At 43.4% G+C, this 18064-nt stretch overlaps 1 protein-coding gene across 7 annotated transcripts in view; it reads right to left on the reverse strand.

The window, feature by feature from the left end:
* Nucleotides 1–18064, reverse strand: part of SH3RF2 (SH3 domain containing ring finger 2) — a 128367-nt gene that overhangs the window by 28002 nt on the left and 82301 nt on the right. For 6 of the 7 annotated variants that reach the window (XM_058732777.1, XM_058732790.1, XM_058732780.1 and 3 more), the window contains 2 exons: nucleotides 2987–3078; nucleotides 1568–1738 (listed from right to left, as the gene is read on the reverse strand). In XM_058732777.1, coding sequence (XP_058588760.1) covers nucleotides 1568–1738; nucleotides 2987–3078 — 263 coding nt within the window. The remainder of the gene's footprint in view (nucleotides 1–1567; nucleotides 1739–2986; nucleotides 3079–18064) is intronic. The other variant, XM_058732807.1, reaches the window with a different exon arrangement.

An 18064-nucleotide genomic window follows, 5' to 3' on the forward strand; every position in this document is an offset into this window, starting at 1 on the left:
AGGGCAATTGTACTTGCTGTTCCTTGGTCTGGAATACACCTGCCTCATTTCCTTCTTCTCAGTAAGGCCATCCCTGACCAACCTATTAAAATTTTAATCACCACCTCTACTAATTCTATCCTTTTCTTGTTTTTCTTCTTGGCCTTTACCATTAACACACCATTTACATTACTTATATACCTTGTTTATTATCTGTCTGTACCACTAGAATGTAACTTCTGGTGGGCAGAGATTTTGTGTGTTTTGTCCACTGGTGTTTCTCCTGTGTCTAAAAAGGTGTCTGACACATAGTTTATGCTTGATAAATATTTGTTGACTACAGCATCAGTTATAGACACCCTTAGTTTGCCTTTGGAGATTTTGCAACTTTCTAACAAATTCCAAGAACCTTCCACTGAAGGAGATAACTTCCGGTTCAACTTTCTGCCATGTGAAGAAATCTTTTTATCTAAGCCTGGATCTATGGAAACCCAGACTTTGCCTGTACTCTTCCTAGAAAGGGGGTCCTACCACCTCACCAGCCAACCTTATTGGAAAAAAATCTATCCGTTAGAATGTGCAAACTTTTACGGATCCAACTTCTAAGTTGTATCCACTGGTTCACTTTCCCCTCATGGAACAGATTTCCTGTCTCCACGGCTTGTTATGGTCCCTCTGACCCTGTCTTCTGTAGCTTTATCCTAGTGTTTCTATGACTGTCTACTGTGGTGTAGTGTTCTGTCTCCTCACCATCTTTGTGGCCCTCCTCCGGACACTGTGCCCCACCTTTATGAAGCTCCCCCAAACTGGACATAGGACTTCAGCTCTGACCACCCCCCCCAGAGAGTACAATGGATTGTCACTTTCCTTGGAGTTATGTCATAGAGACAGTGTTTGATGTGTGGGGATGGCCTCACTGCCTTGTGACAGGCTGTGCCTGGGTGGATGTGGGGAGGAGGAAGGTGGAGCCATGGGCAGTGCAGGGATCTGTGGTGGTGGTTTAAGTGAAAGGGTCGGGTGTGCTGGAGAATGAAAAAAGTTGGGAACGCTGTTAGGGACAGGGACCTACAGGGTAACCAGCCTTTGGCCTGGGGTGTGGATGGACAGGTCGTGGTCTGAGTCATGGAAACACTGCCTACTGGCCTAGTGTCTTAGGAAGTTTCCTGAGGTGCTCTGAGGGGTCTTCTGATTATCACAGGCTCCCATTATTCGGCTATACAGGAGAGTTGGGGTGCAGGATATGAATGGGATTTTGGGGGTTCGTACTATAGAAAACCTGAAACCCAGCTCTTGAGCAGGTTGCTTAACTCTGTACATCACTTTCCTCATCTGTAAAATCACATCTCCCTTAACAGGAGGGACTCTTGAACATATCCAGTGAGTTAAAAGATGTGAAAGTGCTTGTAAAATGTGAAGAACTCTAAAAAAGATAACTTTCTACAATTAAAGAAAAAAGTGTTAGGGGGTTACTAAGGCCATTTCTTGGCCTACGCTCCGAAGGAGCACTGAGTCCTTGAGCAGTGAAACCACAGATGGCCCCGGGCCTAGTGGACCCAACCTCTGCTGCCCGAGAATAGAGGGCACGCACCTGAAAATGGGGATGACATAGTTGTTGGGGAAGGTGCCAACCCGCCCAGTGACCAAGGAGACGCCCCTGAGCCAGCCGTCTGGGTACTTGCCCAGGACCCTGATGCCTTCTCCCTTCTGTAGGTCCAGCTCATCGGGTCCATGGGCTGAGTAGGAGTGCAGGGCCACAAACCTGGGGAGACAAGGGAACTGGGTGAAGAAGGGGAACGTGCCTGGAGGAGGGCATGGAGCCAGCAAAGAGTGAAGGGAAATGGAACCACTGACCCAGTGGTTAGAAATAACTAACTTCTTCATGGTGAAATGTCGGTACGGAAGGCAGGTGATAGTGATAGGACCTATAGTGACAGAAGTAGCACTGGACAGGCCAACATCCCTGCTCTTCCACAGAGTGCCACACAGCTTCAGATCACTGATTTAGGCCACCTTGGCGTTTTGACAATGGGGAAACTGGACTAGGATAGAGAAAGGAGTTGGTGGCCCAGAATCAGTGGCAGAGCCTGGTCTCAAACCTAGAAGTTATGGCTCTGCCCAGGATGCTTTTTCATACTGCTTAATGTATCACCCCAGAACATGTTTGCAGCCAGCAAGTGAAGGGAAAGGAGAGGTCAGAACAGAAGACTCTCTGATGTGTTCCCTCTGCTGAGAGTGGGGCATATTTGATTCCCAGGAATGGCCAGAGGAGCTAGCTTAATGTAGGCAGGGAAGCAGACATTGGGGAGGGGAGGTAGGAGTTGATTTTAGTTTGTTAGCAGACAGTGGAATCCTGGCTGCATGGCGGGATGGAGGGCGATGATGGGTTTGTAACATCGCAAAATGTCCTTGGGTTAGAGTTGTGACTTTCCAGTTTGCAGTCTACACAGGCGTCAGGCAGATAACATCTAGTTATAAGCCAGGGGTGAAGACACAGCGAGGGTGTGGAAGTGACTAAAAGCATTAAAAGTAACCCATGTGGGCTTGCCACATTCAGGTTACCAATGTATGGCCTCAGGCTGGACATCAAGAAGTCCCTCTAGACTCGAAGGACTATGAGACACTGGAAGGTTTTATCAAAGGGGCTGGGCAGGGTGTTCTCTTCTACAGGGTTTCCCTCCACCAAAATGCTATATTTCAACATCTATTTATGACCCAACATTTTGAATCTAGAAGAAGACAACAGAAATTGCTCAGTATCCAATCTCCCAGCAATGTTTTGGTGTCTAGTCTTCCAGTTCCTTTCTACTTTTGTAAAATAATGAGCTAGGATGATGTGGCTTGCCAATCTGTTTTTCAGCATTATTTCCTTTGAAGGATATAAAGGAAGGGGATTTGTTGTCTCTCTGTATGGGATGGTCTGGGAGTGGTGATGCTTGAAGGCAGAGGGGTGGCAAAAGTGGCCTCTCTGGCCAGGACCCGGGGGTGGAGAGCTGAGCTTGTTACTCACATGTTTGCTGAGAGGTGTTGCTGGGAGCTGGACAGATTGACGATGGCCGCGGAATGTCCTGGGGAGCCAGGTATGGGATGGTAAGTGCTGACCTACACAGAAAAGACAGCCAAGCAGAACCAGTGAATGCTACATGCCAGGCCCACAGCAGAGCTGCTGCAGAAAGGCCCGATGCAGCTGAAAACCAATAGCCTTGCCCAGTGCCACGCATCATGCATCTTCTCTGTGGTTTGTGGCTGGAGGCAGTGAGGTGGGGATGGACTGGTTTATGGCCTGCCAGGGTGGCATGCCAGGGCTGCCTTCCCAACAACTGCTCCAACATGGTAGAAGATGAAGACTCATCCAGTCGCTGGTCAACAGGACACTACTGGGCTCCTTGATCTATTCCCCCAGCCTCTCCCGACCCACCTCCCAGTGCACTTGCTCCCTCTATGGAAACCTACACTCAGAAAATGATATCATGGCTACTAATGAGAACTTGACACTGGCTAGGCACTTTTAAGTGCTTTACAAGTATCAGCTAATTTAATCCTTACTAAAGGTACTATGGGCATCCCTAATTGCGGATGAGAATTTGCGGATCACCCAATTTGAAAGAAACCAAATTTTAAACCAGGGTAGTCTAGGTCCTGAGCCCACACTCTTAATAATGCTAGTATTAATACACACACACACACACACACACACACACACACACACACACACACCAGTTTATCCAGTGACTTATGGAAGGTGAATCTGAATAGTGTTCACTTCGCCAGGATGAAAGAGCGAGCAACACTGCTAAAAATACTTGGAAACTACTATCCTGGCACCTTGCCTATTTATCATATTACCTTATTTATTTCCTTCTTTTTTTTTTAAAAATTTTTTTTTTTCAACATTTTTAATTTATTTTTGGGACAGAGAGAGACAGAGCATGAACGGGGGAGGGGCAGAGAGAGAGGGAGACACAGAATCGGAAACAGGCTCCAGGCTCCGAGCCATCGGCCCAGAGCCTGACGCGGGGCTCGAACTCACGGACCGCGAGATCGTGACCTGGCTGAAGTCGGACGCTTAACCGACTGCGCCACCCAGGCGCCCCTTATTTATTTCCTTCTTGACACACACCACAGTTGACTGCCCCACCACTAGACTATAAGTTCCATGAGGGCTGGGACTATGTCTTGTTCATCACTGTGTTTTCTATGTGCCCAATACATACTTGTAGCTTAAAGAACAAATAAATGAATGAAAACATCTTCCTACCCAGTACACCAAGGACTAAGGTAATCTCAATCATCTCCTTGTCATCCAGAGTAAATACACTCAATTTATGTTCAGTTACCACCCCCGTAAGTGATGATAACTATATATGTGTGGCTTTCTTAGGACTCTGCTTTTGTGGGCACAACTGTCATTTGTATATGTGTGTTCAGGCAAGAGTGAATGCGTTATTGAGTGCACGTGTCTCTGGTTCTGTGTGCATGCTTGTTCACAACCCATGACAATCGTATGCACATGTGTGACAGCACTGGTCTACTGTACATCTGATTATATTCCTACATGTGAGTCTTTGCACTGACAGGCATGTGCACTGTGACTGTACATGAGCTTGTGATTGTAAATGTCTATGCGGGGTTCTATGTATACATATGTGAACTCTAGAGGTATGTGCTGGTATATGCCGGTATGCATGACTTGGTAGTTTTGTGTGTGTTCTCTGGTGATGATTGTCTATATGTGTGCTGTGCATGTATGTTTGACATTTTGAAGCTATAGTTGCAGGATCAAAAAACCATTCCAAACAGATAACAAGTGTTGGTGAGAGTGTAGAAAACTGAAACTTTGATGCAGTTGCTGGTGGGAAGGTAATAGGGTGCAGCTCCTTTGGAAAATAGTCTGTTGGTTCCTTGAATGATTAACCAGAAGTAGCATATGATGCAGTAAGTCTACTCCTAGTCCATACCCAGGAGAAATGAAAACATACGTCTACGTGAAAACTAGTACACAAATGTTTAGAGCAGCATTATTCATAATAGCCAAAGGGTGGAAATAATCCCAATGCCCATTGACTGACGAATGGACAAACAAAACGTGGTGTATCTGTACAGTGGCATGTTATTCGGCCATAACAGGAATGAAGTATTGAGACGTGCTAGAACATGCATAAACCTGGAAAACATTACACCAAATGAAAGGAGCCAGGTACAAAAGACAGTGTTATATAATTCCAGTTATGTGAAATGTCCAGAATAGACAAATCTGTAAAGATAGAAAGTAGATTAGGGGTTGGGGATGAAAAGGGTTTTGGAGTGCTGGTCACAGAGTACAGGATTTCTTTTGGAGGTGAGGAAATGATATAAAGTTGTGGTAATGGTTGCACATACCTGTGACTATATTTAAAAAAACACGGGGGCGCCTGGGTGGCTCAGTCAGTTGGGTGTCCAACTTTGGCTCAGGTCATCATCTTGAGGTTCCTGGGTTTGGGCCCCGCATTGGGCTCTGTGCTGACAGTTCAGAGCCTGGAGCCTGCCTCGGATCTTGTGTCTCCCTTTCTCTCTGCCCCTCCCCGACTTGCACACTGTCTCTCTCTCTCTCTCAAAAATAAATAAAAATATAAAAACCCCACAGAATTATACACTTTTTAAAGTAATCTCCACACCCAATGTGGAGCTCAAACTCATGACCCCGAGACCAAGAGTTGCACACTCTTCTGACTAAGCCAGCCAGGTGCCCCTGAACTGTACACCTTAAAATGAGTGAACTGCAAGGCCTGTGAGGCATATCTCAGCAAGCTCTTAAAAAAAATTCTACAGTCACCCATCCTGTGTTCTCTATCACTGTGTAAAGTGCTTTGTGCTTTGCAATCAAATATTATCACACCAGTTCTCTTGAAGAGAGAAGAAAAGTTTGCCAGCTTTGGGCTGGGCTATTCCTTCCCTGTGACTCGACAAAACAAATCCCTGCTGGGCTTGGGACTTGTGCCAAGGGAGAGCCTTGTTATGAGAACAATTAATCTTATGTTTGTGGAGACTGTTGGACCACTGATTAAGCAGGATGCACTTAACACCCATGACTTTCCAGTGTTAGGCTTGAGTAGAATAAGCCCTATTAATCATTTAGGGAAGAGAAAGATGTCAGAATGCAAAGCCATCCCTCCATTACACTAGGCTATGTCTTTTTACTTCTCTAGGTCTTCATTTGGAGGGTTGGGGGCGGGGAGTCCTTCCTCCTGTTTGGAACACTGAACCTAGCCAGGACTGAAATCAGTGGGCTTGTGTTTAGGGGGTTCTTTCTAATATGGAAGAGGAAGTGAGGCCAGATTCTCAGGTTTTGAGATGTCTTGGAGGTGAAGGGAGAACATCCATGAACAAGGAGGAAAGAGGCCAAGAAGGAGGGAGGAGAGAAGGGGAGATAGTGGACAGCTCTGGGGGTGGGGGAGGTGTCAGAAACTGGGACCGGGACACAGTGGGAGAAAAAAAGAGAGCCAGAGGGATAGAATGAGGAAGAAAGAAGAAAAGGCAGATGAAAAAATATCAGAAAACTCTTACAACCCACAGAGAAAACGACAATCCAATAAAAAATGGGTAAAAGATACCACAAAAGGAGATTGAGTGGCCAAGAAGCACATGAAAATATGCTCAACACCAGTGATTATCAGGAAAATGCGAGTTACAACTACCATGAGATACCACTACACATCTAGGAAAATGGTTAAGGGGCGCCTGGGTGGCTCGGTCGGTTAAGCGGCTGACTTCGGCTCAGGTCATGATCTCGTGGTCCGTGAGTTCGAGCCCCGCGTCGGGCTCTGTGCTGACAGCTCAGAGCCTGGAGCCTGTTTCGGATTCTGTGTCTCCCTCTCTCTCTGCCCCTCCCCTGTTCATGCTCTGTCTCTCTCTGTCTCAAAAATAAATAAACGTTAAAAAAAAATTAAAAAAAAAAAGAAAATGGCTAAAATGAAAACGACTGACCATACCAAGTGTTGGTGAGAATGTGGAGCAACTGTAACTCTTACATGCTGCTGGTGGGAAGGTAAAATGGCGCCACTGCTTTGGAAAACAAGTTGGCTGTTATAAAGTTAAATATACACTTATGCACTACTCAGCAACCCTACTCACAAGCAGTTATCAAAGTAAAGTGAAAACATACGTTCCGTACAAAGACTTGACATGAATGTTCTTAGCGGCTTTCTTCATTTTAGCCCTGAACTGGAAACAACCCAAATGCCAATCAACTGGTGAATGAATAAACAAATTGCGGTAAAAACACAGGGTAATATTCCTCAGCGATGCATGCAATGGCATGGATAAATCTTAACATCATCCTAAGTAAAAGAGGCAGGACACATAAGACTACATATTCTACTTTGCTATTTGTAGGACATTCTTAAAAATACCCAAACTAGTGACAGAAAACAATGGCCAGGGGTGAGGGGAGAGGATTGACTGATGGCAAAAAACTTTCTGGGGTGATGGAAGTGTTCTATGTCTCAATTTTGGTAGTCATCATATGCATTTATGCATTTGCCAAAAGTCAGTGAACTGTGTACTTAAAATCACTGAACTTTATTGTATGTGACTATGCTCAATAAAGCTGATAAAAAATAGGAATATATTATCTAGTTGGCAGGAAAATCCAAGGAGCCTGAGCTTGACCCAGCCCAAGCTCTGGGATTGGTCAGAGAAGGGCACAGGGATGGTTCAGCTTATTACTGGGCAGCTAGCAAGCAACCCTCATAGCAGAGGGCCACCTGAATAGGAGAGAAATGAAGAATGGAAACCTATGTATCAGACACAAGCTCAATAAATAAGGTGCAAATGAAAATGAACAAGAATGAAGGAAGAATAAAAGAGGTGATAAGGGAAAGAGCAACATAGCTAAGGGCAGAGAAGAGAGAGCCTGGTAGGGAAGGAGGACAGACAGAACAAGACAGAAATGAAGGCCCCACTGGAAAAATGGGGGACAACCAGGTGGATGGCCAACTTCTGAGGAGGCATGTATGTTCCACCAGACTAAGTGAACAGGCCTCTGGCAGGTGGTTCCCTGTGGTCAGTTGTGACCTCAGGTCCCTATATCAACAAGGAACCTAAGGCCAGATGCAAGGCCCTCCAGCAACTGGTGCTTCCTGGCATAGTGTTTGGGGGCTTGAGCAGGGTCAGACAGGATGTGTATTTGAGGGTGGGGGTGGATATTTCTGCTACATTGTGAAAACAGTTTTTCCTCTTTTTTGAAGGAAATGACTCATTTAAAAGAAGTCTTTATCAGTAGCAGAAGAATCCACAGCTGTGTGGCTTCTGGGCGTTTTCGGGTTCTGGGGTATTAAATGGGGGGAGGAAACAGGCCTGCAGCCTGCAGAGTTGTGGCAATGTTCTGTTGGCCCTGCACCTTCACCATCAGCCATACAGGGAGTGCGGGATGTGGCGCTATCTCAGAATCTGGAGGGGAAGTCTAGCTTAGTATTCAGCCATGTGGTTCTAGCATTTACTAGGGTTTGTGATTTGGGCAAGTGACTCTCTTCGGAGGGTCCTCCACTTACTCATCTATAAATTTTTTTTTTACATTTATTCATTTTTGAGAGACAGAGAGAGACAGAGCACAAGTGGGGGAGGGGCAGAGACAGAGGGAGATACAGAACCTGAAGCAGGCTCCAGAGCCCAACTCAGGGCTCGAACTCAACAAACCGCAAGATCATGACCTGAGCCAAAGTCAGACGCTTAACCGACTGAGTCACCCAGGCGCCCCTCCATCTATAAAATGAGGGCAATAATGGTATTTCTGTCGGAGTTGTTAGGAGGACTAAGTGAAGTAATCAATGTAAGTTATTTAGCATACTGTAAGAGCTCAATAAATATTACTTATTTCCATCTGGAAAGAGATTAGCTACTGCACAGGGTGAGGATGGAACATCCATCTCCTTTTATGCAACAGCTCTGCAAGATCTGGCCTGAAAGTGGGACCCAAGAATGTGATGGGGGATAGGAAGAAGTAACCCTATTCTTCTGGAGGACAGTGTCCCCAGCTCTCCGAAATGCAAGTTTGCTGTCTCTCTCCAACTCATATGGTGGCACTCAGCTATTTCCTCCCGGGTTCATGCCTTTCAGTAACTTAGTGGGCACAGGGTGACTGTCTTCCTCCAGTGTAAACTACTCTGGAGCCTGTTGTGTTTCTGTATCTCAGTATTCCCAGGAGCTAACAAGGGCCTCGAACCTACAGAGGGTTCACTCAGGGTTAAGAGAAGGGCTGCATTTTCAAGACAGAAAATTAGGTATTATATGATAGTTTTTGTACCCACCACCATGGATAATCCAAAGTTGGACATCAAGCTTCATAAAGTTAAAAACCCATTCCCCTCTACAGATTAAAGGAGTCTTAAGAGTCACATTCAGCACTTGCCTTGTGTGGACCTTATATGGTTCTAGCACTGGGGTTAATGCAGTGAATGAGACACATGGGGCTCCTTCCTCATGTGCAATTCACCATGTATACCAGGGAAGACAGTGAAATCCATAAGTATATAAGCATGACGTGTGCTGGGGTAGGGGAAGTTCAAGGTGCTCTGGGCACTGCCAGGAGAGGCTTGCCTTGATCTCCAAGAGGTATTTCACTCTCACACCCTATGATTCCAATGCTAACTTACATAACATTCTCATTGTCATTATCCCCATTTTTCCCAATGAGGAAACTGAGATAAAAAGATTCCATGATTTTGTGGAGGTGGCCAGCAAATGGGTAGCCAGGAAGAACCCCATGCTCAGAGGGTGTTCTGTAGGACACCAAGGTTAACATTTCTAGATCTCAACATGGCTAATGGGGTCATATGTATGAGGCAGATTTGTATATCCTAGAAAAAAGCCACCCAGTCAAATTCAGTGTTCTGTTTTTATGCTCATAGATCTGTTCTATTCATGATGACTTCCATCCATGCCCAAGGCCCCATGTAATGTGGAATAGATCTGACAGCAGGTAGAATAATGGTTGTTTGTTTGTTTTTCTTCTTCCTTCTCTGGCAGAACCAAGGCCCCAACAGAGTCAGGGCTCCTTCTGCCAGACCGCTCTCCCCTTCCTTCCCGTCTTAACCTATCTCAGAGGCAACCCAGCCCAATGAGTAAAGAGTGGCCACCTAGTGCTACTTATCTGTCCTGTGAGTGAAAACACCGTTTGAGAAAGAGAGCTCATTTGTGAGTTGGCAGCAGTCCCTTTAGATCTACCTCAAAAAAAAAAAAAATCTTAAGAACATAGGTCAGCAAAGTACCTGTGAAGACCACTAATTTTACATCTTCGAGGTAGTCATCAAAGCTTAGAATATCCCCTGTGATCTGGCTCCTGCTTTTCTCTCCAGCCTCACCTTCCTACACTCTGCCACTCACTTTTTCACCTCCTTCAGCCTTGGAGTCTTTTCTCTGTTCTCTGAGCAGGTCACGCTTTCTGCTGCCCCTGATTTTTGTGTGCCTCCCCTCCCCCATCTCTGTTATTTCCCTTTGTTATGGAAAATTTAAATTACATTATGCACACAAATAAGTGCATATAATTTTATGTATCATTGAAAGGAGAAGAATAAAACTAACACCTGTATACATACCACCCAACGTAAGAACCAGAATAAAAATAGAAATTGAATACTGCCTTCTGCATATTCCTCCATAATCAGATCCCCTCCCTCTGGCCCCTGTAACCACAGGGTTGAAATTGGTGCTCATCATCCCAGTGCTTTTCTCTGTAATTTTACCACCTTGGCATACATCCCTAAACAACATGTTGTTTAGATTTGCCTGTTTTAGAACACAGTATGAATGCATTCACATTGAGCGTATTCTTCTGCGAGTTGCACCTTTGGCTCAATCCTAAGTTTTTGTGGTTGATTTTCACCGCTGTCATGTATTTCATTGTATGCATATGCCACCTTTTAACCATTCTATCATTTATGTGTCATTTGGGTGATTTTCAGTTTGGGGCTGTTATGAACGATGTTGCTATGAACAGTCTTGTATATATCCCCTGGGCCCCTGTGCAAGAGTTTCTCCACGATATATACCGACAAGTAGAATTGATGGGCCATAGGGTATGAGCCTGCTAAGTTTTATTAGGTAATAACAAATTGTTTCCCGGTGTGGCTGTAACAATTTACACTTCCACCAGCAGCAAATGGCAATTCCTGTTACCCCATAATCTTGCCAACATGTGGCAGTGCCCAGCTTTTTAATACCTGTCTATGATGGGTGTGAAATATCTCACTGTGGTTTCAAATTAATTTCTCTGAGTACTGAAGAGCTTGAGTTTCTTTTCAAACATTTATGGGCCATTCTTGTGTCTTGTATGAAATTCTTGTTCATATCCTTTGTCTATTTTTTGCCCTCTTTTGGGTTATTTATTATTTTCTTATTAAGTTATAGAGTTCTAATATTTTGGACATGAATCCTTTGTAGCTTGTATTTTTACTCTGTGGTGTCTTTTGATAAACTGAAGTTCTTATTTTTAATATAGTCAAATTTACAATATATTCCTTTATGGTTTATACTTTTAAAAATCTTGAATATGATTTTTTTTTGTCCCAAGGTCATAAAGATGTACTTCTCTATAGTCTTCTAAAAGTTTTATAGTTTTGCCTTTCACATTTAAGTCTTTAATCCACCTGGAATTGATTTTTGACAAGGGAGGAATCCAATTTCATCTTTTTCCACATGGATACCCAATTAGCCCAATGCCATAGTTCATCCTTCCCTTCTGATCTGCAAAGCCTGCTCTGCCATAAATCAAGTCTCCGTGCTATGTCTATTTCTGGGCTCTCCAGTATTTTCCATTGGTTTAATAGAATCTCTATGCTAAATCCATGCCATCTTAATTAGCACAGCTTTGAAATAAAATTTGGTAGTTGATAGGGTAGGTCCTCACCACAACCAAATTCCATCTTCTTCTTTAGAAACATCTTGGCTATTGTCTTTCCTTCCATTTGAATTTTAGAATTACCCTTTAAGTTCCAAACAAACAACTCACTGGGACTTGAATTTATAGATAAATCTGAGCAGAACCAACATCCTTAAGATTACTGAGTCTTCTTACTCAAGAACATGGCACGATTCTTCATTTATTTTAGGTCTTCTTTAATGTCTTTCAGTAATGTTTCACAAATTTTTCCCACAAAGGGCTTGCAGGTCTTTTGTTAGATTTATTCCTAGAGATTTAAAAAATTTGGTTGCTGTTTTAAATGGCATCTTTTTAAGAAAATATTTTTCTGTGTGTTTTCTTTTTAGAGTACAGAAATGTAATTAACTTTATTGTATTGATTTGTATCTAGTAACCTTGCTAAACTCATATTTATTCCTAATATATTTTTCCAGGTTCTTCTGTGTTCTCTATATAGATGATATCATTCATAACTAGTGACAGCTACATTTCTTCTTTTCAAACACTTAACCATTTACTTCTTTTTCTTGCTTTTACTATATTGGCCAAGTACGCCAGAAGGGACAATGTTGAGCAAAAACACAATAGGCATTCATTATGTTCTTTTTCTGATTCTAAAGGGGAATGCCTTTAACACTGCAATATTAAATATGATGTTTGCCGTGTATTTTTATAAATACCATTTATCATGTTAAGGAAGTTCCTTTTTATTTGAGTTTTGCTAAGGTTAAAAATATATATATCTATATAATGAATGGATATAGAATTTTTTCAAACATTTTTTTCTATAGCTATAGAAAAGATCACATGGTTTTTTTCCCTTTCATCTGTTAATGTGATAAATTATATCGATTAATTTTGGAAAGTTAAACCAACCTTTCAATCTTGGGAAAAATCTACATTAATCATGATATATATTATTTTCATACCTTCCAGGTTTGGTTTGCTAATATACACTTGAGGGTTTTGCATCTATGTTTAAGAGTGAGGTAGAATTCAAATTTTCCTTTCTTACATTGTTTTTTGGTTTTGATATTAAGACTACTTTAGCCTCATGAAATGAGTTGGGGAATGTCTTCTTTTCTTCCATTCTTTGGGAGAGTTTGTAAAGAGTCAAAGAGCTCACCTGTAAACCTGTCAGAATCTGGGGTTTCTTTGTGGGAAGATTTTAAATTTTTTATGGGTTATAATATTATCCCAAAGGGCTGCCGATGGCTGTTTACCAGATGTCAAATGTTTTTCATAAATCCTGTTTGCTGAAGATAAGTTCCTGATTAACTTATTCCCCTGGAAGACTTCTGTTGGGGAAAAACGGTGGTGCTTGGAATATCTGCATAGAAGCTTGGAAATCCCAGCCACCATGGATCCCCATAATGCCAGTTCAAGTCTAGAGTCTACGGAATCCTGCTCTTTTAGTCAAGAAAAACCCTATGAGACAGTCACTGATTAGAGGGATTTCTGTAACTCCACGAGACACTATGCAGCCATGGCTAAGAGAATGAACTATTGGGCTGTCTGAAGTGAGTTTGAATTCTGGCACTGTAACATACTGGCTGCGTGAAGCTCAGACTTAATTCCTCTGAGCCATAGTATCCTCATCTATGAAAGGGGGCAGTAGTCATAGCTACCTCATAGCATTCTTGTGACCATTCATTCAGAACATGCATGCAAAGTACTTTGCACAACATCCGGCTGGTAGAAGTACCCAATAGATAGTTGCCATTGTAACTATGATGTGATGGGAAGCAGACAAGACCGATTTGTCAGAGGAGGGCAGCGATAGGACTTTCTTACTGGGACTGGATGTAAGAAGGAATATTCATTCTCTAGGACACAAGGGCCAGTCACGATAGTGCAGATTCCCTTTGAGGAAGACTAGGTGACAGGTGACTGTGTGTGTGGGACAGGAATTTAAGAGTCTCTTTCCTGACACTGGATTGGGCTAATCGCAAGCATCCTAAGGCTTCCAAAGAAAGGTAAGGTCTGGCACCTCTATGTAGCTGTGCTCTGCATCGGCAGCTTCTCCTTCTTCCTCTTCCTCCTCTTCTTCTTCTTCTTCTTTCTTCTTCTTCTTCTTCTTCTTCTTCTTCCTCTTCCTCTTCCTCTTCCTCTTCTTCCTCCTCCTCCTCCTCCTCCTCTTCTTCTTCTTCTTCTTCTTCTTCTTCTTCTTCTTCTTCTTCTTCTTCTTCTTCTTCTTCTTCATGTTTATTTATTTTTGAGACAGAGAGAGTGAGCAGGGGAGGGGCAGAGAGGGAGGGAGACACAGAATCCGACGCAGGCTCCAGGCTCTGAGCTGTCAGCACAGAGCCTGATGCAGGGCTTGAACCCACAAACTGTGAGATCATGGTCTGAGCCAAAGCCAGATGATCAACCCACTGAGCCACCCAGGCGCCCCTGCACTGGCTTCTTGGGACAAAGATGAAAATGCGACCCACACTTAAACCACAAAGACAAAATACTCTTTTTCTTTGTTTGTTTAAGTTTATCTATTTTTGAGAGAGAGAGTGTGTGAGCAGGGGAGGGACAGAGAGACAGGCAGAAAAACAAATCCCAAGCAGGCTCTGCACTGTCAACATGGAGCCCAACGCAGGGCTTGAATCCATGAACCATGAGATCATGAACTGAACCAAAACCAAGAGTCAGACACTTAACTGACTGAGCCACCCAGGTACCCCCCAAAATCTTCTTCTTTAAGCTGGGTCTTTTGGTTGGGCACAGTGATCCTGGCCCCACCACTCTCCTTTCCATTTTTCTACGTCATGCTTTCCTGAGCTTAGAAGCCTGCTGGTAGGTTTTAGTACCAAAGCAGAGTCTGAAGGGGTACATACTATTAGGGCTTGTTCAAATGCTAGAGTATATCCAAACCTTAATTATGACCCTTGCCCTCCTAGTCATAACAGTCCACTTGAGAAGGAACTGCATAGCAATAATTATAATTAAATCTTCTCACTGGGCTTCATTAAAGGTCATAAAAATTTAAAGAAGCAAAGTTCCTCTTAAATTTGGTGTGGGTCCTTTCATGGCATTTATTTGCAGAAGATGCTTGTTACGTAGCTACTAAGTACCGAGTGCCGTGCTTACCAGGAGAGTGCAGACTGTACAAGAAATCTTCTATCTGTCCTACACCAAGGTCCTGCCCTCACATTTGCCAGATAAGAGCATCCCAAAGAAGAGCAGTCTCTGAATATTTAGAAATTTAGAAATACTCTACTCACTTCTGATAGGCTGCACATAGTCTTTAGAAAGTAGCTTTTCACAGTGGAGAGAGTGGGGCTGACAATTCTTTCCTGGGCTAAGGAAAATGGACCCACAGGGAGAGCTGGATAGGGACAGTAGTGGACCAAAATCAGCCAGGAGACAATATAGCATAATTGTAAGGAACTGGGGTGCTGCATTCAGACTTCCCTGGGTCTGGCTCCCACTTTGTTACTCTTTTGCTGAGGAACCCTGGGCAAGCCTTCGAACCTGCCCATGCCTAAATTCCTTCATCTGGTTTAGGCTAAGTTTGCTAGGTTTTCCTCCAAGGACTTGTCAATTTTTACGGGACTTTGGGGGAGATAGTTAGACAGGCCAACTGAAGTAGGACTAAGAATTAATTTTAAAAATCCCTTCCAAAGAATTGAGGAAGGTTGGAAATCATTTGACAATGTCAAATTCACTTGGTATCTTCAGAAAGTTAACTTCTTGCCATGTGTTTGCTGTCTCTTAATATTTTTTAAACTTTCTCAATGGATATCACCACAACCACAATGGACATTTTTATTTAAAAAAATTTTTTTTAATGTTTATTTTTGAGAGACAGAGAGACATTGTGTGAGTGAGGGAGGGCAGAGAGAGAGGGAGACACAGAATCCTAAGCAGGCTCCAGCCTCTGAGCTGTCAGCACAGAGCTCTATGCGGGGCTTGAACCCACGAACCACGAGATTATGACCTGAGTCAAAGTCAGACGCTTAACTGACTGAGCCACCCAGTCACCCCACCATGGACATTTTTAAAAAGAGAAAAAAGAGAATTGCTCACTGGCCCACCACATTATCAAAGCAGTTGTCCTTGCTCCCTTTGAGTAAGTAAGTCCCTTCAATAAATGAAAGATTTATGATCTTAGAGACTACAGAATCTGGAGCTCTCTTAGGCTGATACCCTTTTGTTGGCAAGTCTGCCTTTCTTCTGGCTCGCTATCATAGGTGACACTTGGGAAAGCACCCCATACAGAAGCTAAGGCCTCTGATGTGGTTGGTCATGTGACAATTTTTCCTTCTCATGGGATTGATAGAATGTGGCTACAAAGTCCTTTCTAAAGACAAGCTCAGGGATCTACAATGAGTGAAAAGGACATGTGACATTTTCCAAGCCAGTGCTTTAAAGCCCCCTCTGGATAGTGTGCTTGTTGTCTTTGTGATTCTGCTGTCATCAGGAGAAGCTGGTCCTCTCATGTATCAAATTAGATTTAAAAAGCTTTGATTGGCTGCCACTGCAGACCACTACCCCTCCCCAGGGGGCCCAGCCTGTGGTACTGAAGAGGCTGACTACCCTTTGGGTGAGCACTCTGCTGTCTTCTCTCTTCCTGAGTGAACCACACAAGCCCAGGGCCCCAGACTGTTTGTATAATTGATGCATCTCACCTTCCAGGGCACTGCATCTGACAGGAAATAAAGAGAGAGTAAAACCTTTCCAGGTGTCATGATACATGCTAAAAAGGGATGAAGACACGGACTTGGATTCAGAACGGGATCCCTAATTTTGTCCTGTCCTGTCTTCGTCCTTAGAGCAACACTAGAAGTATTTGTATCCCCAGTCTTTCAAACAGTACCTCAGCACTCAATAAAGAAGGTCAGTGTCTAAACCCTCTGGGGCAGATGTGAGGAGACCTATCCCTTCTCCCAATTTTCTCTTCTGCTGGTGGTAAGAATTTGCTAACATCAAACAATCAAGGTGTATTTTTTGGGAGAAGTTTTACTCCTTGTTCTTTACCTTCCCTAGATGTTTCCTAACTCAGCCTCTTCTCCCCACAACGGTTTTCCACAAAATGTGGATGTCATTTGTCTCAAAAGAAGGCTGTGTGCCATTGTCGAGTTTGACTCACAGACCTCCATCAACATTTGGAGAGCAGCGATTTGCGAATGTCTGATGCCCTCCACTCAAGAAGCATCCTGAGTGTTCTGATCCCAAGATGAGGCAAGGTGAGCATGAGGTCAAGGTCGAAAAGAAGGCATAGTTGCTGCCCTTAAGAGGTATATAATCTCACTGAGATAAAGTGGGAACACCCAAACAGATTTTGGAAATCACACAACCTCAAAGTCTAAAACATACTCAAGTAATTTTCCCAAGGCCATAGAGCCAGCAAAGTAGGCTGAGCTGGGAGTCAAACCTAAAAATCCTGAGTTGAGAGCCAGACCTCTTAGGGGTCCCTTCAGTATGCAAAGCAGTGTGTGTACTTTGGAGGTTGGACCAAGTGGCTCTGACTGCGAGGGCAGGAGGGTTCTCAGGGTTCAGGAGACACTGAGGGCTGAAACCCCCAGATGAGCCCTCTTTAGCTCCCTGTACCTCATTTGCTGGGCTGAGTCAGGAAGAGTGTGTACGGTTTCTGGAAACTCCACAAAAATGTCTGAGAAGAGATTTCCCAGCCATGGTGTCTTGTCTTGTCTTGTCTTGTCTTTTCTTTTTTCTTTTCTTTTCTTTTCTTTTCTTTTCTTTTCTTTTCTTTTCTTTTCTTTTCTTTTCTTTTCTTTTCCTTTTTTTTCATTTCTTTTCTTTTCTCTTTTCTTCTTTCTTTCTTTTTTATTTATATTCATGTTAGTTAACATGCAGTGTAGTCTGGCTTCAGGAGTAGAACCCATTGATTCATCACTTACATATGACACCCAGTGCTCATCCCAAAAAGTGCCCTCCTTAATGCCCATCATCCATTTAACCCATCTTCCCATAGACCCCGCCTTCCAGCAACCTTCAGTTTGTTCTCTATATTTAAGAGTTTCTTATGGTATGTCTCTCTCTGTTTTTATCTTATTTTTCCTTCCCTTCCCCTATGTTCATCTGTTGAGTTTCTCAAATTCCATGTATGAGTGAAATCATACATCTGTCTTTCTCTGGCTGACTTACTTTGCTTAGCATAATACCCTCTAGTTCCATCCATGTTGTTGTAAATCAGCCATGGAGGTTTTATGGCATCCTTTTACAGCTTTCTAGAGGCATGGG

Source organism: Neofelis nebulosa, chromosome 1, assembly GCF_028018385.1.
Source record: "Neofelis nebulosa isolate mNeoNeb1 chromosome 1, mNeoNeb1.pri, whole genome shotgun sequence".
Lineage (NCBI taxonomy): Eukaryota > Metazoa > Chordata > Mammalia > Carnivora > Felidae > Neofelis > Neofelis nebulosa.